This window comes from Harpia harpyja, chromosome 3 (genome assembly GCF_026419915.1).
Source record: "Harpia harpyja isolate bHarHar1 chromosome 3, bHarHar1 primary haplotype, whole genome shotgun sequence".
NCBI classification, from domain to species: Eukaryota; Metazoa; Chordata; class Aves; order Accipitriformes; family Accipitridae; genus Harpia; species Harpia harpyja.
In genome coordinates this window covers 15,068,727-15,085,726 of record NC_068942.1, presented here as the reverse complement: position 1 = coordinate 15,085,726, position 17,000 = coordinate 15,068,727, and the positions used below count along the sequence as shown (strand labels likewise).

Genomic DNA, 17,000 nt, shown 5'->3' with positions numbered 1-17,000 from the left:
GGGCTGGCGGGCGGGCAGGCGGCGCCGCCCTTCCCCCTCCCTCGGCGGGAAGCGGCCGGCCGCGGGCAGCGCCGCGCCGCCGGCATCTTTACTGCGGGCGGCCACACAAGTTCCTGTCGCTCGCCGCTCTCCATGGCAGCCGCGGCGGGGGAGGAAGGCGGGGCCGCGCTCCTGCCGGCCTCCCCCTGCGCGGGGAGGGAGAGAGAGACGCCGGCCGGCGGCGCCGCCCCGCCGACGGCCGCCGCTGAGGGGGCGCCGGGGCCCCGGCCCGGCCGGCGTGTGCCGCCGGCGAGGGAGGGCCCTCCCTCCCTCGGCCCGCATCGCCTTATCAGCGCGGGACGCCCCCGAGGCCTCCCGCGGCCGGGCGCGGTGGGAAGCAACCGGGATTCACCTTCCCGCCTGCAGGCGTCGGCGCGAGGAGGGCGGCGGGAAGGAAGCTCATCAGCCCTGCGGCCTCCACAGGTAAGTGCTAGTCAGGGAGCGCGACCCATGGCTCCGGCGCGGAGGGCGGAGCCTACGTGAAGTGTGCAAAGCCGCTTCGTTAGGTGGACGCGGCTCCCGGCGATGATACCGCGTTGAAATAGGGGTAGGTAACTTACACGCCGCAGAGCTGCGGGGTGTCGGCGTTCTGAGTCAGTCAGGTCAGTCTGTGCCTGTCTGGAGCATTCCTGGAGCAGGACAGTTCTTTCAGTGGTTTATTCAGAATATCCAAATCAACTTTTAAGTTATCATGACATTTACCTTGAAATTATCACTGTGTTCCAATGCATGAAGATAAACCCAAATCACCCCTGGTAAATAGCTCTTCTTGTGTCGACGTTGGGGTTGATTCTGTAGGGGAGGACTTAGCGGTTGCGTCGCTTTTTGCGAAACAGAGGTTTTTCATTAGCTAGCACGTTACTTGCCGCTGTGATCACTGCCTTTCCTTCTTTTAGCGTCACCTGATGTAAATGCCCAAAACATCCGTAATCTCTTTGATCATCGGATAAAGTAACACCAATGCCCACATGGAGTAACAGAATAAATTAACTTTTATAAATCTATAGAAAATTGAAAGCTTCAAGAAACTTGCGCTTTACTTCATGTAATGATTTCGTTGTAAGATTTGTTGGTGCCACTTACGCTACATATTACTGTTAACTGAAGGGTTCTAGACTTTTCCCTCTTTGTGTCACAAGGAATGGCTGGACCAAGAATGCTTTCCATGGACAGAAGTGTTCTGGAAGTTTTAAGTCTGTCCAGCGCTGACTGGCGCACAGCTGGAACCCTGGAGTGGTACTTCTGGATGGGCAAGCTTTAAGCTACTACTGAAACTGGGGATGTGAGGGGGACCCACTCTTGGTTCTGGTCTTATCACAGAATTACAGAACACGGTTCTTGTAAAGGGAACAAATGGTCTCTTGATCTATGACTTATGCCGCAGATGGTAAGGCAGGGGGAAACAAGTGGTGTAGCATAAGGGTTCAAGGATATGGACTCATCTCTGGGTAGCTCCTCCAAGTGCAGTGAAGTTGTGATGCAAGACAAAAGAAAAAAATATTCACTCAAGTTGGGAAAAAAATGGAAGCTTTGTGAAGTCAATTGTACAACATACAGCTTATATTTAAACAATATAGTTTTCCAAATGGTTGGATGTTTTATTTATACATTTGTCAAATAATATATAACATAGGCGAAAAGACAAAATGAATAGAAGACAAATGGCAGCTTTATTCTAAGAAACTTCTTAAAGCACCTAGGATAGATTGGAAAACTGATCAGACTTGTTTTTTAAACACAGTCTGTGTTTAAAGCCCTGTTTACTCAGTAATATTTGGAATTAGAAATCTACAAAAAAAGTGTACAATGTATCAGTACTGTAGTAAAATTCTAAAAATATTATTTGTTATTTAAATACCTGCAGAGTAGAGTTAGACTATTAGTTCAAACAGATGAAAGAAGTAAACAAATTAAAACAAGATGAAACTTTTAACATGCTTGGTTTATTGCTCACAAGTATTTTAGACTTAGCAATGGGTTTTTTTGATTACTTGGATTGTCTTTTGTATAAGTGTAAGCACATATGAACATATTGGGGATTATCCCCATGTATAAATGACAGTAGAATCAGAACTCAACTTTGTGAAATGGCTAAATAGGGAATGGCTGCCATTGACATGGTGGTTTCGTTACAGAGTTCACTGTAATGATCCCCAGGTTACATAGCTCAAAAACAAAAAACTAACCTAGCAAAGCAATGAGGTAAGTGTTAAGAAGTCATAAACCTACTCAAAATAAATGCTTTTCTGTTTTCTTTTAAAAGCAGTAGTGCACCTTTTTATTTTGAACTGGAAAAATATTGGAAGCTGCAGTAGATGTAAGAAACATTCTTGACACTTAAAAAATAGTTTTTCTACTGATATCAGTGAAGACAGAAGTATTTATAACTTTATATAAATGGAATATATACCAAGTAGTTACAACGCATTGCAATTATATATTTATTATAACAAATAAATTCATTTAGATGTTTTATTTAATGTTGTGCAAAGGAAGTGTTTTGACTTGCACTAACAGGCTTTGGTCTGAAAATATATTTTATAATCTTAGTTTACAGAAAAAAAAAAAGATTTTTAATCATTTTGAATAATCACTTTCCCACTGTTTCTGCAGTTTATTTATACACCATGGGAGAGGTAAAAACAGCTAAAACAGCTGGCAAAATGACATCCTAGGACACAGTAAATACAGAAGCAAAAATAATCCATTCTAAAATAGTTAGACTGAAATGGTTCTGAAAATTTGTGGCATCTCTTTCACATAGATACATAAATCTTTGTACAAATGCATCGATGTATACAGGGCACAGCAAAAAAGTTTCCAGCTGATGAAAACTGAGGAATATAAAAGCAGGGCTGCTGTGAAGCTGTTTTGTGAAGTATGCTACCACTTTTTAATTAAAATTGGATTTGCTAATTTTGCTAACACAAGAGTTGTATTCAGATGCTTTGTTCCCATTTTAATACATCTTAAAGTTTCTCCTCAAGAAATTATTCCTTTCCAAATCTTAGTTTGTTACTAATATGTTCAAATAAGATTTTTATAATGGGTTGAGAATGCAGATGCATTAATTTCATGTCCATTTATGATTCAGTTTGTGTTAGTGTAAAAAAAAAAGTCCAAAGAGAAGTAAACGGTAAAGTTAAGACATTTCAGCCTTTTTTAATGAATCTATAAACCACTCTTACCTGCTACCACTTGAAATGCATAAGCAAGAGCAGTTCATTGATACACACAGACAGTGTAGATGGGGATGGGGAGCAGAAGGTTTGGCAGACTGCATGGATTTCATTTGCTAAACAAAGATGATTACAGTGTGTACATTTCTGGCAGAGAAGTTGAGGGTTTGTTTTTTTGTTTGGTTTTACTTCACCATTAAGTGTTTGTAGCCCTTTCTTAGGAGAACAGACATACAAACATGATGTCTGTACAGGTATTGGTGTAGATAGGTTAGTATAATACATCTTCTCCCCATCACTTTTTGCTGTATTTAGCATAAACGGTGTATAAATCTAAAGATAACATAAGTTCGTTCTGAGGAGAAAGACTATAATCTGGACTAACTCCTTAGCCATCTTTGTTAATGCCTCTGCTCTGGGGAAACTTTTGTAGGGGTTTCCAGTTGTCCATATGCAAATCAAGTACTTCTCATAATTTAGGTTTACTTACTGAAGAGCGAGGAACTGTTTACTTTGCTTTCTTTCTCATTGTTCTAAAGGCACTGTCTTGTGACTGGTCAGCAGAGAGCTGCTCAGGGGTCACAGCTTTTCTCAGATACCTGTATTGCAGTCTGTAGGGTAGAGCCAGTGTGGTGGTAGGGAGAGGCAAGACTATAGTTACAGTAGCTCTTCCGGGAAGAGTTTTGCTAGTTGATGGGACTAGGAAACATCATGTTATGGCTAAGGATTGATGAAAGAAAAGACATTGACACAGAGGCTTGTGGAGATCCCGAAAACATAAAGAACAGATGAGGCTGAGGAAGAAAACAGTGGTGGTGCCCTTGTGTCCTGGTTTCAGCTGGGAGAGAGTTAATTTTCTTTCTAGTAGCTGGTATAGTGTTATGTTTTGGGTTCAGTATGAGAAGAATGTTGATAACACACTGATGTTTTCAGTGGTTGCTAACTAGTGTTTAGACTAGGCCAAGGATTTTTCAGCTTCTCATGCCCAGCCAGCAAGAAGGCTGGAGGGGCACAAGAAGTTGGGAGGGGACACAGCCAGGACAGCTGACCCAAACTGGCCAAAGGAATATTCCATACCGTGTGACATCATGCCCAGTATATAAACTGGAGGGAGTTGGCCTGGGGGGGAGGGGGAGGGATTGCTGCTCAGGAACTGACTGGGCATCGGTCGGCAAGTGGTGAGCAATTGCATTGTGCATCGCTTGTTTTATATATTCCAATCCTTTTATTACTGTTATTGTCATTTTATTATTGTTGTTATCATTATTAGTTTCTTCCTTTCTGTTCTATTAAACTGTTCTTATCTCAACCCATGAGTTTTACTTTTTTTTTTTTTTCCCCCAATTCTCTCCCCCATCCCACTGTATGGGGGGGAGTGAGTGAGCGGCTGTGTGGTGCTTAGGTACTGGCAGGGGTTAAACCATGACACCTTTTGAGAACGGTGGGATGAAGAAAAAGCCATTTCTAAGCTATTCCACATGAAGAAGCAGGCTACCGCACTTTCTCAGGGTGGTGGGGGTATGACAAAGGTATGGTGTAGCTCTATGAAGAGTAGATGCTGTAAGCCTGAAAAGATTTTTGGTCTGGTAACAGAAGATATTTTAAGGAGAGTCTTAAACGTTAGAGCCCTTCAGTTAAGTTCTGAAAACACATAGCTTTTCAATAGCATGCACGCATCTGGCAGTTGCAGGAAACTGCAAGTTCCTAGACTGGGCAAATATCCTCTAGTCACATTTAACATTTTAGGAAATATAGGATGTACACCCATTTTCCTGGAATGCTCTCACCTTCTCTTGCAATTCCTGATAAGAAACTATAACAAGTCTTCAGTATGCATATTTATGTACAATCACTTGCTTTGGAGCCAAATTTTGCCACCCCACCCCACCCCTCACCCCCATGTCTTAAAGGACACACTAAGAGTGACTTGCATCTAAAATTGTATATGACATCTCATGTTAGTCATCATTTGTTCATTCTAAACATGTAACTTCACCTGTTGCCCTCATTTTTAGAGAATGTTTCATTCTAAAATATTTTCATACCTGTTCCTGACTCTGAACTTCCTGGAGTTGCTGCTAACACTGCTTTTTATTTCAACTCAGGAAGCCTCATCCAGGAGCAACAATGATGGCTGTCTTAGATAGATAAAGATGTTGGCTTTTTTCATGCCATTTTCTCTCCATGTTCTATAAAATACCTTAATAGCAAGGAAATGTTCCCTGGCTGTTAATGAGGAAATAATCCTGCCAGCGTCTTTCATGGCATCCTAGTCAGTATGTCCACTTGGGAAGATTTCAGTGGGCCAGTGTGTGAAGTGTGAACTCTGGTTAAAGAGAAGTGGACCACCTCAAGAGTTTCCTGAAAAAAGCACTAAAGTAAGAATTAACAGGTTAAGAACCTTGTTCTGTTTCTGTCCTAGTTTTGTACTCTAGGGAGGCAGTTCTAGGCTAAAAAGTAGGAAATTAATATAGGTACTTCAGTAGGTTTACAGAAGTCAGCAAAACTAGGAACTTCAGGCCTCATCTAGTCAGTCTGTCTGCTTTAAAGTGGATGAAATACACTCCATCTATGGTCTCCTAGCACGACTGTGTTACAGAAGTGAAACTTAGTTGGTATTTGCTGTGACTTTTGCCCAGAACTAATTCTGAGTTTTGATAAGCTATATGCAAAGAGGGGGGAGGTGTGTGTAGCTGGATGAAGGGTATGGGAAGGTAAGGAGGTAAAAAAGACTTAGTGTATTTTTACCAACTCTAGTCTAAACATTATTTTCTTTCTTTCTTTCTTAGTGTAGACTCAGGTTAAGATGTGTTTAGTTGGAATACAGATGGCTAAAGTTGACTACTTGGTTTCTCTGAGTTTTACTACTTTTGAGTAGACTGAGACAATTTTAATCTGTGGAGGGAAAAAATTATTGCATTGGCCAAAGCACATAGCCTGATTTTGACCTAAACAAAGGAATTTTCCTTTGGAAAATAAAATCCTGTGCAACCAGGGTCTCACTCTGTTATGATAATCAGTTGTCTGGCCTAACAATCCTTACTGCCTGCACAAGTACATACAAGTAATATGACTATAAAATATACCTCCTCAGTTTGAGCAAATGCAACTACGGCAGGTTTTGCTATTTTCTTATGCAAAAGAGTGAATGCAAGTGGGATGAAGCTCTGAAACGGAACTAAAGAAAAGGAAAGTCATGCAAGTAGGTATGACAACCCATGGTAGAGATAGTAATAGGGACAGCATGTTTTTCTCACCAAAAAACATTTCCATAAAAGAAAATAGTAAGCAGAAATAAACATAGTCTTTTCTCTACCAAAGAGCAAGTTGGACAGGATGGAACTGTTAGAGAAGTCATCTGTATTTAAGTAACTGCTTATTAAATAAATGAATTACCACATAGCTTCAAAGTAGTCATCAGATTCTGACCTTAAAATGGATCTATTACTAAGATGGAAATGAGAAATTACCAAACTCAAATTAATAACTCAAAACAGGGCAGTCAAACAGGATACAGAAGCAAGTTCTGCCACCAGGGTACAGAAAAAAGTTCTACCACTGGGACACCTGCTGTCCTCCGCTGAAGGCAAAGGGAAGTCCAGACATGTTATCACAGGGCAAAAGTAATCATTTACTGTCCAACTCACACACACAGTGCAAAAATAATTTATAGTTTATTATTCCTGTGAGAAAAGTATTCAGGAACAGATAAACAAATTCATGTTTAGAACCAAAAGTAACAGAATTACCTAGTTACACTTAAACTCCATACATATTCATACCAAGCTTATATGCTGTACATTCTCATAATTATGAAGTTGAAAATTTACTAAATACAGAAGTATTTGCAATTCTTTTTCCTAGTAGGTAAAATGACAATATATATTCATGGATTTATGGTGTCCATACACACACACACACACACACGTGTGTGTGTATATATATCCAAGGATATACATATGCACAACAAGTATATATTTGTATTAGAACAGGAGTACATTGCTATACCAGTGCCAGTTGGAGACAGCTGAAAGGGTACTGGCCAGGTATTTGAGGATTCACTGTCACTTTGTGGAAGCCATGTTTTCCCAATCTATTCCCATCTCTATTGGGAAAGTGCACTGCAGCAGCACCCAGAGACAGCTGTTGTTACTCCATTCTGGAAGCACTGTGCTTTCCAATTACTACATGTGGAAGCAACATGATTTGACAGGTTCTTGTTTGCAGAAATCTTGACAGCTGACATCCAACCCAGTGATGGGAAGGATCTAAACTAGATCACAAAAACTTGAAATACTTTATATTGTTACTGTACACCAGCAAATCCAGGCACTTAACGCTATCAGTATTTTTATTCTCAACTGTTGTAAAACTATGGGTGAAAGCTTATCTTTATTAAAATAAAAAACAAACTTTCCCTAGACCTCAGTAGGATAGGACATCATCTTACATTCTAATGGTACTGTATTTTAATGAATCCAGGAATTTTAAATGTTTGGCAAAGTGCATACTTTTAAGAGAACCATTCAGATATTTGTAATAGCTTGACTGAACTTGAGAGTCAACATACGATAAATTCTCTACGAGATAAAGGCACAATATTTACAGGTACTCTTACCACTGCAGCTTTAAATAAGATAAACTAAATAACCACTAACATATTTTAAATTAAATTGTTGAGAATTAATATAATAATCTTTCATAAAAAAGTAGATATGCTTGTGCATTTAGTACTCTTGATTCTGGAACCATCTGAACATGGGCATCACTAACATACACCCACTGTCCTCCTGATGCTCCCATGGCTTCTTTTAAACCTGAAATGCAAAAGAAAAATAAATTCTTTCTTGTCTTTCACATCATCATCAAACAAATACAGTGGATATTTCAAAAAGTAAGAGAAGCTTCTAACCCACAAGAATAACTCATGACTTAGATGCAGTCCAGTATTTGTAGTTTGAAACTTACATGTCAAAGAGTACTGGAAGAGAAACTGGTGGAAGACAGTGCTTAAAAATGTACACTGCCATCACTTTTTTCATATTTTTTCAAAAAGCCTAAGACATTTCAAGTACAGCTTGCTGGGTTCTAACAGTTATACTAGCTCACAACCAGTTTTGACATAGAAAAAAAAATCATATTTCAAAAGCCAACCAGTGGACCAGTGTGAAATTAAGAACACAAAAAGATCTAATCTGTTCTAATAATCATTGCAAGGGAAGCATAAGACTGAGGGAGACTTTGATTTCAAAAATAATACAAAAACTTCTCCTTTTGGGAAACGAGCTTCAAATGCAAAGTGACACTCCACAGGATAGACAGGATAGTGCTTGGTTCTCACTCCCCCCATGAAGGGAAACAGTAAATATATTTACCTTACTCTGACAGCTCAACATTGTTGCCTCCACAGATCATTCACTAACAGTTTCTATCCTAGAATATTATTTTATTCTGCATATCCAAAACATATTAATAAGAACTAGTGTGCTGTTTTCAAGATACCAACAGAAACCCTACAGCAAACCTCGTGTCCTCCATGAAAAAGTTTCTTGCTGTTCACATTAAACCAGAGTAATCCAGATTTTTAAGCATTAAAAAATTTCCAATCCTACAATATGCAAAATGCTCAAATATACAGAAAATTTAATTTTAATTGTCATGGATTCGGCTATTGTACTAGAACATTTTCAAATACCAAATATGCCAAATAATTACATTTTACCGGGCACAACTATTCATCTGGATATATTATTTTGACTAGGAAAGAGAGGAGAATTTTCCATCAATTCTCTGTTTAATAGCTGAACCAAGATTCCATTATTCACTCAGCTCTACATGGGGTTAATACAGAAGTAGGTCATACACTGGGTGTAACAGCAAAAAATAACATAATATTCTGGCCCTAAAAATAAAAGAATATTCTGAGCTAAAACAATTATTTGCTATAAATCCCCTTAAGGATAAGGAGCTGTAGCCAGTGGTTGCTTTTGGTTTTACTTACAGAGAAAGGAGGCTCTGTTTGTACATACCCAGAACATTTTTAGTGGTAGAAATATGCTCTAGTAATTTCTTGGAGGGTGTCCTGACTTTCACATATGCTGCATAATGACCACCTCTCATTGACCCACTGTGCTCCACTATTCCGTAAAGACTGTATAGCACTCTTGCACCATCCGTAACATTCTGCATTCCCAGAAACACAGAAAACAAAGAGAAGTAATTTCATGACGAATTTTACAGATATCTTAACTAGCTATCAATAGTATTACTTTAAAAGAAGCAAACAGACATCTACAGCATTTCCAATAGTGAAACACATCTATTAAAAATACTCAATAGTCTATTAATTGAATTTAGTTACCATGGAAGCAGCAATATTTGTCCTTAATGCTGTTAGATAGACTAACGCCATCAGGGCACCATATCTTAACTAATACTAGTTAACATCTGTGATACTCTTGATATGAATGGAATTTCAATTAGTTACAATTCTGATCTCGGGATACTACTTGAAAACATTCACTCTATAATTTCTCTAGGAAAGGAAGGAATAATAAACATCATCATCATCTTGCAGCATCATCATCAATCCAGTTTAACTTGTGCTCAGGACAACAACTGTTGAAGTACAATAAAAATAAAGATTTGGAATGGGTACCTTGCAAGATGCAGCACAAAATGGTGCTAAGTCTAAAATCAGTGGGAAATCCACATGCCTATTTACTTTCCGTAGACTCAAACCAGCCTTCAAAAGAAAAGGAAAAAAAAGACTGTAAAATAAGTATTTTTACTAGGAAGCTTTTTAAAGCTAAGGTGTATTACTGTACTATTAAAATAAACCAAAACCAAGAATAAGATCGTAACTGATTTAAACATTCTTTGTTATGTTTTCAATACAGTGCCTACTACACATAAGCATGATGGACACGTAAGAGGTTTCCCTGGATACATCTGAACAGCAAAATGCACTCTGAAGGTAGTAGACAGTCAAAAAAAACCATAAGCATGTTTCAAATAGTGGTTCTACCAGTTCTCCACATAAAAAGCAAGTATCAGTATGCACAATAACACTTAAAGAATTGCGTGTCCACCCATGGGGCAGAGGAATATACAAGAGGGTTTTGGCCTTTTACCTGTTGGAATCTTTTCAGATGGAGAATAAGAATAGCAGGAACTGAAGAAATCAGCAGCTGTTTCCGAGCATTTGTGTAAACACCTTCCGTTTTCTTTTCTGTATTTATGAATATCAAAATAATTTGTGAAGTGAAGGCAGCCACACAGAATTTAAGTATTTTTTAAACATCTGACAGAATAGATCTATGTTGCAATGATTTTGTACATTATATAAAATGCAAGAGAAATTTTGTGGAGTAACAGAAAAATACTTTCTCATTTTTCTCATTTTTAATAAACATAATCTGCCAAATCTGAGCATTATTTTAGCCTGTCCTTTGCAAATCAGATCAAAAGTTGGAAGCATGTACACTAAGTCAGCTTGCACACTGAGATACCTACATCGTCTGTTACTATAGCACCCAGCTTTCCCGGGAATGCCATTTCACCTGGAATAAATGGATGATCACTGGAACAAGAAATGGAAGACGCAGGTCTCTATCTATCTATGCTAATGTCCTAACCAGTGAGATAGAAATTAATTTTCCATTCTTCAGTTCTTTCTGAATGACTACATACTTTGGGCTTATTTAAGAGAAAGGTCTGAGGAGGGGTATCTACTTCAGGGTGCCTCATAACCTGCTGGCTTGAGCACACAGGATTGGGATATGTGGACTCCAGTCCCACTATGGTGCAGAACCAGGAATTGAACCCTTGGCTCTTACCAAAAGTAGCTCTGTGGTTAGCTATACAGTAAAAGGAAACATGCCACCAGCATTTTTTTTTCTGAAAAAAATAATTTACTGGTTTTACACATATTCAAAGGAAAATATTTCATTTGAGGTAGAATGGAGCATTTCATGTAAAAGTAGGTGACTTCTTAAATCTTTTTTAGAAGGAAAGAAATTAATAATGATTAACTGTGAACTGATTTTCCTTTTTGATTTTTCACTGTGTGCATGGAACCAAAATATTATTTATACAGCACTTAACTCTCAGTTCAATAATGATAAATGAATGATTACAAAATACTATTTTTAGATTAATTTTTTTGAATTTACTCATGCTTAACTTGTATCTCTCCAGTTATCTATAAATGCACAGCAAATGGGCAATTTTTTGTTACTGTAAGACTTCCCTTTATATTATATTTACAAATACTCAGAAGAGCTTTATTTTTTTATCCTTCTGAATTACTGTACATCCAAAAAAAAAAATCTTCCAGTCCTTTTTAAAGGTTTATTTTTCATTATATTTAAATTGCTTTTCTTACTCAGTGAACCCTAATGGTCTGCTTGGGCTATACAAGCATTGAGGAAAACATTGTCTCAAGAAGGTAGTTCTCTCTCATCTCCATTCTTACAAATCTTTGCAAGTTTTTTTCCCTCTTCATTACAAGTGTCTTTTTTTGCCCCTCTTACATACTTAATTACATTACTTCCCTGAGTATGTAAGTTGCTAGAGCTGAATATTACAGCATTTATTTCAAAGCTTCTAGGATTGTAAAGAACAGAAACAGCAGCAAAGATTAGTATCGAATGAGGCGCCTATTCAGTTTATGGTCATCTTTAAATTACTTATCTTAGATAAAATACAGAAGAGATGCAAAATAAATTCTAAGTTACATCCACGATTATGTTCTAATATGAAATTTAGTCTTGTTGCCTTTGCAGGATGAAGTTTTAAGTTGTTACAAGGAAGTTCTGCCTGGGGAGACATTTCCTACTTAACCACAAGGGGGAGGCCCATGCTGGAGCAATGAAACCGCAGCAAGTGCGCAGGTTTTGACAGGCGGTTTTGTAAAGTGTCCAGGCAGATACAAGCACTGTACCTGTGGAGTTGGTTCTCTTCTGATACTTCTGTTTCCTTTCTGTGCAGCTCTCACATAAAAGCTTGTTGTTCCCCATTAGGAGCTCTACAGAGGTGAACTGGTAAAGGCAGGACTGAACAGAACATTCCTTTGAGCTAGTTATGTAGCTTTGGGAAAGCGTCTGGAAAGCATTTTGAGGGTTTTGGGGAGAGCGGGGATTTGTCTACTGAGAACATGGAATTATTCGATAAACCTACTGCCGGATCGCCACGGCTCGATTTTTTATCTTCATTTATAGTATCACAGAAGCTGAGTTTGGATATGGCACTGGAAATCATCTCTTCATTACTATCACTTGGTTTGTTGTGCGGCATTTTAACATTTATGTGGTTGACGTGCAAACCAGACGTGTTGCTGGACGGGCTGAAAGCTTTTTGCTTAGAAGCACTTTCACTTTCTGAGGCTTCACTGTCTGCATCAAAGCTGCTTTCAGAGCGGCTGGCTTCCTTCTCACTGCCATCCGTCTGACTTCCATTTACAGCGGAGTCAGCAGCTGTGTCTTTGGAGTACAGGACACCAGAGCTACCTTCCAGCTCAAGCTTTTTGGTTTTTTCCTGCATGATAACAGGACTTCTTTCTTCTTCGTTAGAGGAAGCTTTTCTGGCAAGCCGTCTCTCCTGGTTCAATTGATTCTGTAAATTATGGCATTATTATTTCAGTAATATAGAGGAGAAACAGAAAACAGATCTGTGATCTAGCATAGCTTTTGAAGCAGGACAAATTCAAAGCAAATTAAACCTATTATTTTATATTCTCTATCTCTCACGTGTTTAAGCTAGCTGATTTCCTTAAGATCTTTTTAAACCAATTTAGGATTAGAAACCTACACCCCAGTCAGCTAAGAGCATTATACTTACTATGAGATCAATACTTCCCACAACTAATTACAACTAATTCCATTCACTTTGTGACAGCTGTGGATGGCACATTTGAAGTGGTATTCACTTAATCTAACAGGCTTCTAAGAGGTCCTCAAGGTTAAGGTAGTCCCTTAGCCTCCCATCAGAGGCCTTAGCTGTTGAGCAACTCCAGAAAAAATTCAACTCACCTTGTAGGCACTTGTCTTAGAATTAAATAAAGCATCCCTAGTAGTATGTTTGCTAATTTGTATGTTATCTGAAGATGATTTTTTTTTTTATCAAGATTGCAAGAAGAAAAAAAAACTTTGCTGCCACAGAAAACTACTCCTATAGATTAAAAAAAACCCAAAGCTGCCATAATTTTAGGTAATTTATAAATGTTCATGATTCTTTTCTTTCTTCCTTTTGTTTGGCTGCTTTCCTAAAGAAATGAGCAACTTTCCTTCCCCTTTGCTTTTTCCTTTTTCTGAGTTGGATCAAAATTCCAGTGATGCCAGTGGGAATCCCTCCATTTACCTCAACAGTTTGAGGTTTTTAGGCCTTTTCTTCTATAACAGTATCTGCACATCCTTCTTCCTGTCCTTTCCTTCATTTCTACCACATGTCCTTTTTCTACTTCTATCTCATTCTCTTCTCCTATCAGTCTTTTATATGGTTATTCAGTTACATTTTTTCTTCACATGTATTTGGTGTGTTAGGACCTGATTCAGGAGAGTTTTTATGGTCCCCAACAGGGCACAGACCCTTTCAGTAGGACTCACTCAGATACCAGGTACAAGAATCTAAAATTGCCATGACGTCATAAGCTGTAGTCTAGGCACGTTCCTAAAATAAGGCTCGTAATTCCCTCTGAGCATCAGGAGCCCTGCACTTGCATCTTCCACTTCCTGGCATTAATAAAGTACCTTTAAACAAACAGACACACAGCACGAGTTAAGCTCACATCAGTGCTTTCACAGAACAAACAACAGAAACTAACTTTCACAGGATCCTAAGTGGAGGGAAATACCCTTCTGCACACTTGATCATGTGCCTAAGCTGCAACAAGGGTGTAACCTGAGACAGGGCTTTGGGTTTAGTATTTCCTAATGACTATCTTTAGGTAGCTTCTCATTTGGTAGAGAGGATTTCTGGACTGTTTGTGTTTTGGATCCCACTCCAGGTCATGGGTATGCTAAGGCACTACAGGTAACTGCCTAACTTGCAGGCACTGAACTTTGTTCAAGTCTATCCCTTAAATATATACCATAGACTCAATTAATGAAGAATCCTCAAGCACATATTCAGTTTTAAACTTTAAGCAAGAACTTAAGTCCAAATGAAGTCCATGTGAAAGACAAAAAATATTCCTGAATATTTTCTTAAACAGGGTTTAAACTTACACTAAATGTACGACTTCAGAATTTAAGTCCTTAAACTTATAAGCAAGTGAACAGTTTAGCAAAAAAAAAAAAAATCCTAATAAAAATCATTAGAAACCACAAACACTATTTTCCATTAGGACCATTTTTTGTCTCAGTTAAGCTTGTTTGCCTTATAAATAGAGAAAAGTGAGAAGAACTTGCCTGAAATTCCTGTTAGTGTTTAGGGGTATTATGCAAACAGCAGTCAAAAAATTCTTAAAATTGTAAAGCTCCCCATTTCAGGAGAAAAGCCTAACAAGGAGTGTTCAGGTACTCTGTTACCTACAAAACCACCCATGGGACACCTCCATTTTCACAAGCAAACTTACAAACTGGTGAACTGAAGCCACAGAATATCAACAAACACTGACTGAATTCAATAATTGTTTGTTTTGAATTAGAAGTTTTACTACAGAACAGATATATTACACTGAAAATAATTTTTTTAAAAAGACTAAAATATTGATAAATACGTGTCTGAAAAGATGGAGGGGGAGCGGAGAATCACAAAGCTCACCAATTACACAGACATACTTCATAGGTCACTTTGTCCATTCTTATTGAAAGCAGAGTTTTTGCTTCCTTTATATTAGTCTGTCTAGTCTAGTTTATTGAATCCATACTTTATTTTCTTAATTTTGAAAACATTTCAGTAATTGTGTTTGCATGTATCCGTATTAACACTATTATTCACACTATTTTTCTATGTCTCTCCCTAGTATAGATTCTAACTGGCCACATAGCCCTATATGGACGGTAAGGCTTGTTAAAAAAAGTGATGTTAATAATGACAGTAAGAGCCTTTGTCACATTTCATTAACAACAATATATGTGCACAATAGTTACTTCATATTTCTTTTAGTCTGTAAATACTGATACATACAAATAATCAATTCTGTTAGGCTGGCACATCTGCAGAACCCTTTTGCTACCATCAGAAAGAACTGTATTAGGAGGCTACACTGGAGATGGGCTGAACTGAGCTCCCCAGCCCTTGGGCTGCTGAAGGCCAAGTGGAACACGGAAACCGTGCTCTCGGTCTCCAAGAGTCTCTGCTGGCTGTACTATTTTTGTTGTACCCGCTGCCACCTAGTCCCTTGGACGGCACTAACGCAGACTTGCCTGCTCTCTTAGCCAGCATTGCAGTTCTTGTGATTGCAACCAGAAACAAAGAGGACACCAAAAGAAAAGCAGTCAACAAAACCAAGAGCAACATGAATTGAAACTAACGTGCGGATTATTTTTTTTCCTTACAAATGAAACACTGTAACTGAAAACTAAATGGTTCCCAATGACTGTAGTTTCTCACACTAATAATGACCTAAATATTTTAAAACAAGTCTATGTCAGCTATATGTATACAAAAAAGCCCCCCATTGATAGGTGTCAAAATTCCCACCCCTGTAGCCGTAGAAACTTCAGAATAAACTCCAGATGATTGGTTAGTGTATTTAAGTTCTTACCTTATCTTTTGTTAAAGCATGTTTCTTCACAATTTTGGGTTGATTATTCAGTGTAGTGATAGAAGAACAGTTATACTGACCAAGATCTGCCTCTTGTACACTTTTACCTTTACCTGTTCTTCCCAAAGGCACAGGTTTTGCAACCTAAGAAATTAGACGGGAAATTAGGAAAGGAAATATGCCAATTTTGTATTCCTTTGCAACCTACAGAAAAGATGGATGTAGGTGGGTTTTTTCCTTTACTTTAGAAAATAGTGGCCTACATAAATCCAATTAACTGGCCCCTGAATTGTGGTATAAGACTACTTTCTAATTTTATTTATCATAAACTCACTATCAACATCTCTGAAGGATCAACCGAGAGCCACAAGAAATAGGAATGATACAAAATTCCTGTACAGAATACATACCAAATAATCTATTCTAGTGTTGTATAAGCACATCCATAGGTGTATGAGATGTGAATTTATCAAAGGGGACATAGCTCCCTGTAAGTCAGTCTCTGGTGCAGCCTACCACCTTATGACATGATGAAGGAGCTGCCGCACATCCCCCATCACGTTAATGGCAGCAGCGTATCTAGACTACAAAAGAAAGAGACGACCATAAAGTAATGCATGTCCTCAAGTAAGTACAGCAATTGCTAAAAGCCAGCAGATCTCTCTCAGACAGAGCCACAAAGTTCCTGTGTTACACAAGTGAGCCAGGAAGCACAGGGGCCCAGATACTCAAAATGCTCTTAAAGCTTTAACTCCCACCAGACATCTGCACTCTATGCAGCAACAAAGATGAAGAATTTATTATGAACAAAACTGGTGTTTGGACAAGAGTACATTTTATACCGGATTAAATATTACACTAAATACTCTTCCTTAAATATACATGAATATATGCAGGATGGGGGAAGAACCACTCCCAAACCCCTCCCCCCCAAATGAAAACCCCAAGTCCCGCAAAACCAGAGTATATGCCTTCAGAGGAACACAGTTCCTCTGCAGCTAATGGAGGCATTCTCTAAAATGCCAAAAACACCAGAATAAATATATTCAAAGTCTATCCATTTTTACACTGTC

General features: G+C 38.5%; 1 protein-coding gene across 1 annotated transcript in view; it reads right to left on the bottom strand.

Annotated features, from left to right (window-relative positions):
* Positions 1-6,868: 6,868 nt before the first annotated feature.
* USP45 (ubiquitin specific peptidase 45) overlaps positions 6,869-17,000 on the bottom strand; it is a 54,805-nt gene continuing 44,673 nt past the window's right edge. Inside the window, 7 exon segments of the mRNA XM_052781441.1 lie at positions 6,869-8,035; positions 9,248-9,401; positions 9,877-9,963; positions 10,352-10,449; positions 12,163-12,346; positions 12,348-12,833; positions 15,928-16,071. Coding sequence (XP_052637401.1) covers positions 7,902-8,035; positions 9,248-9,401; positions 9,877-9,963; positions 10,352-10,449; positions 12,163-12,346; positions 12,348-12,833; positions 15,928-16,071 — 1,287 coding nt within the window. The 3' untranslated portion in view covers positions 6,869-7,901.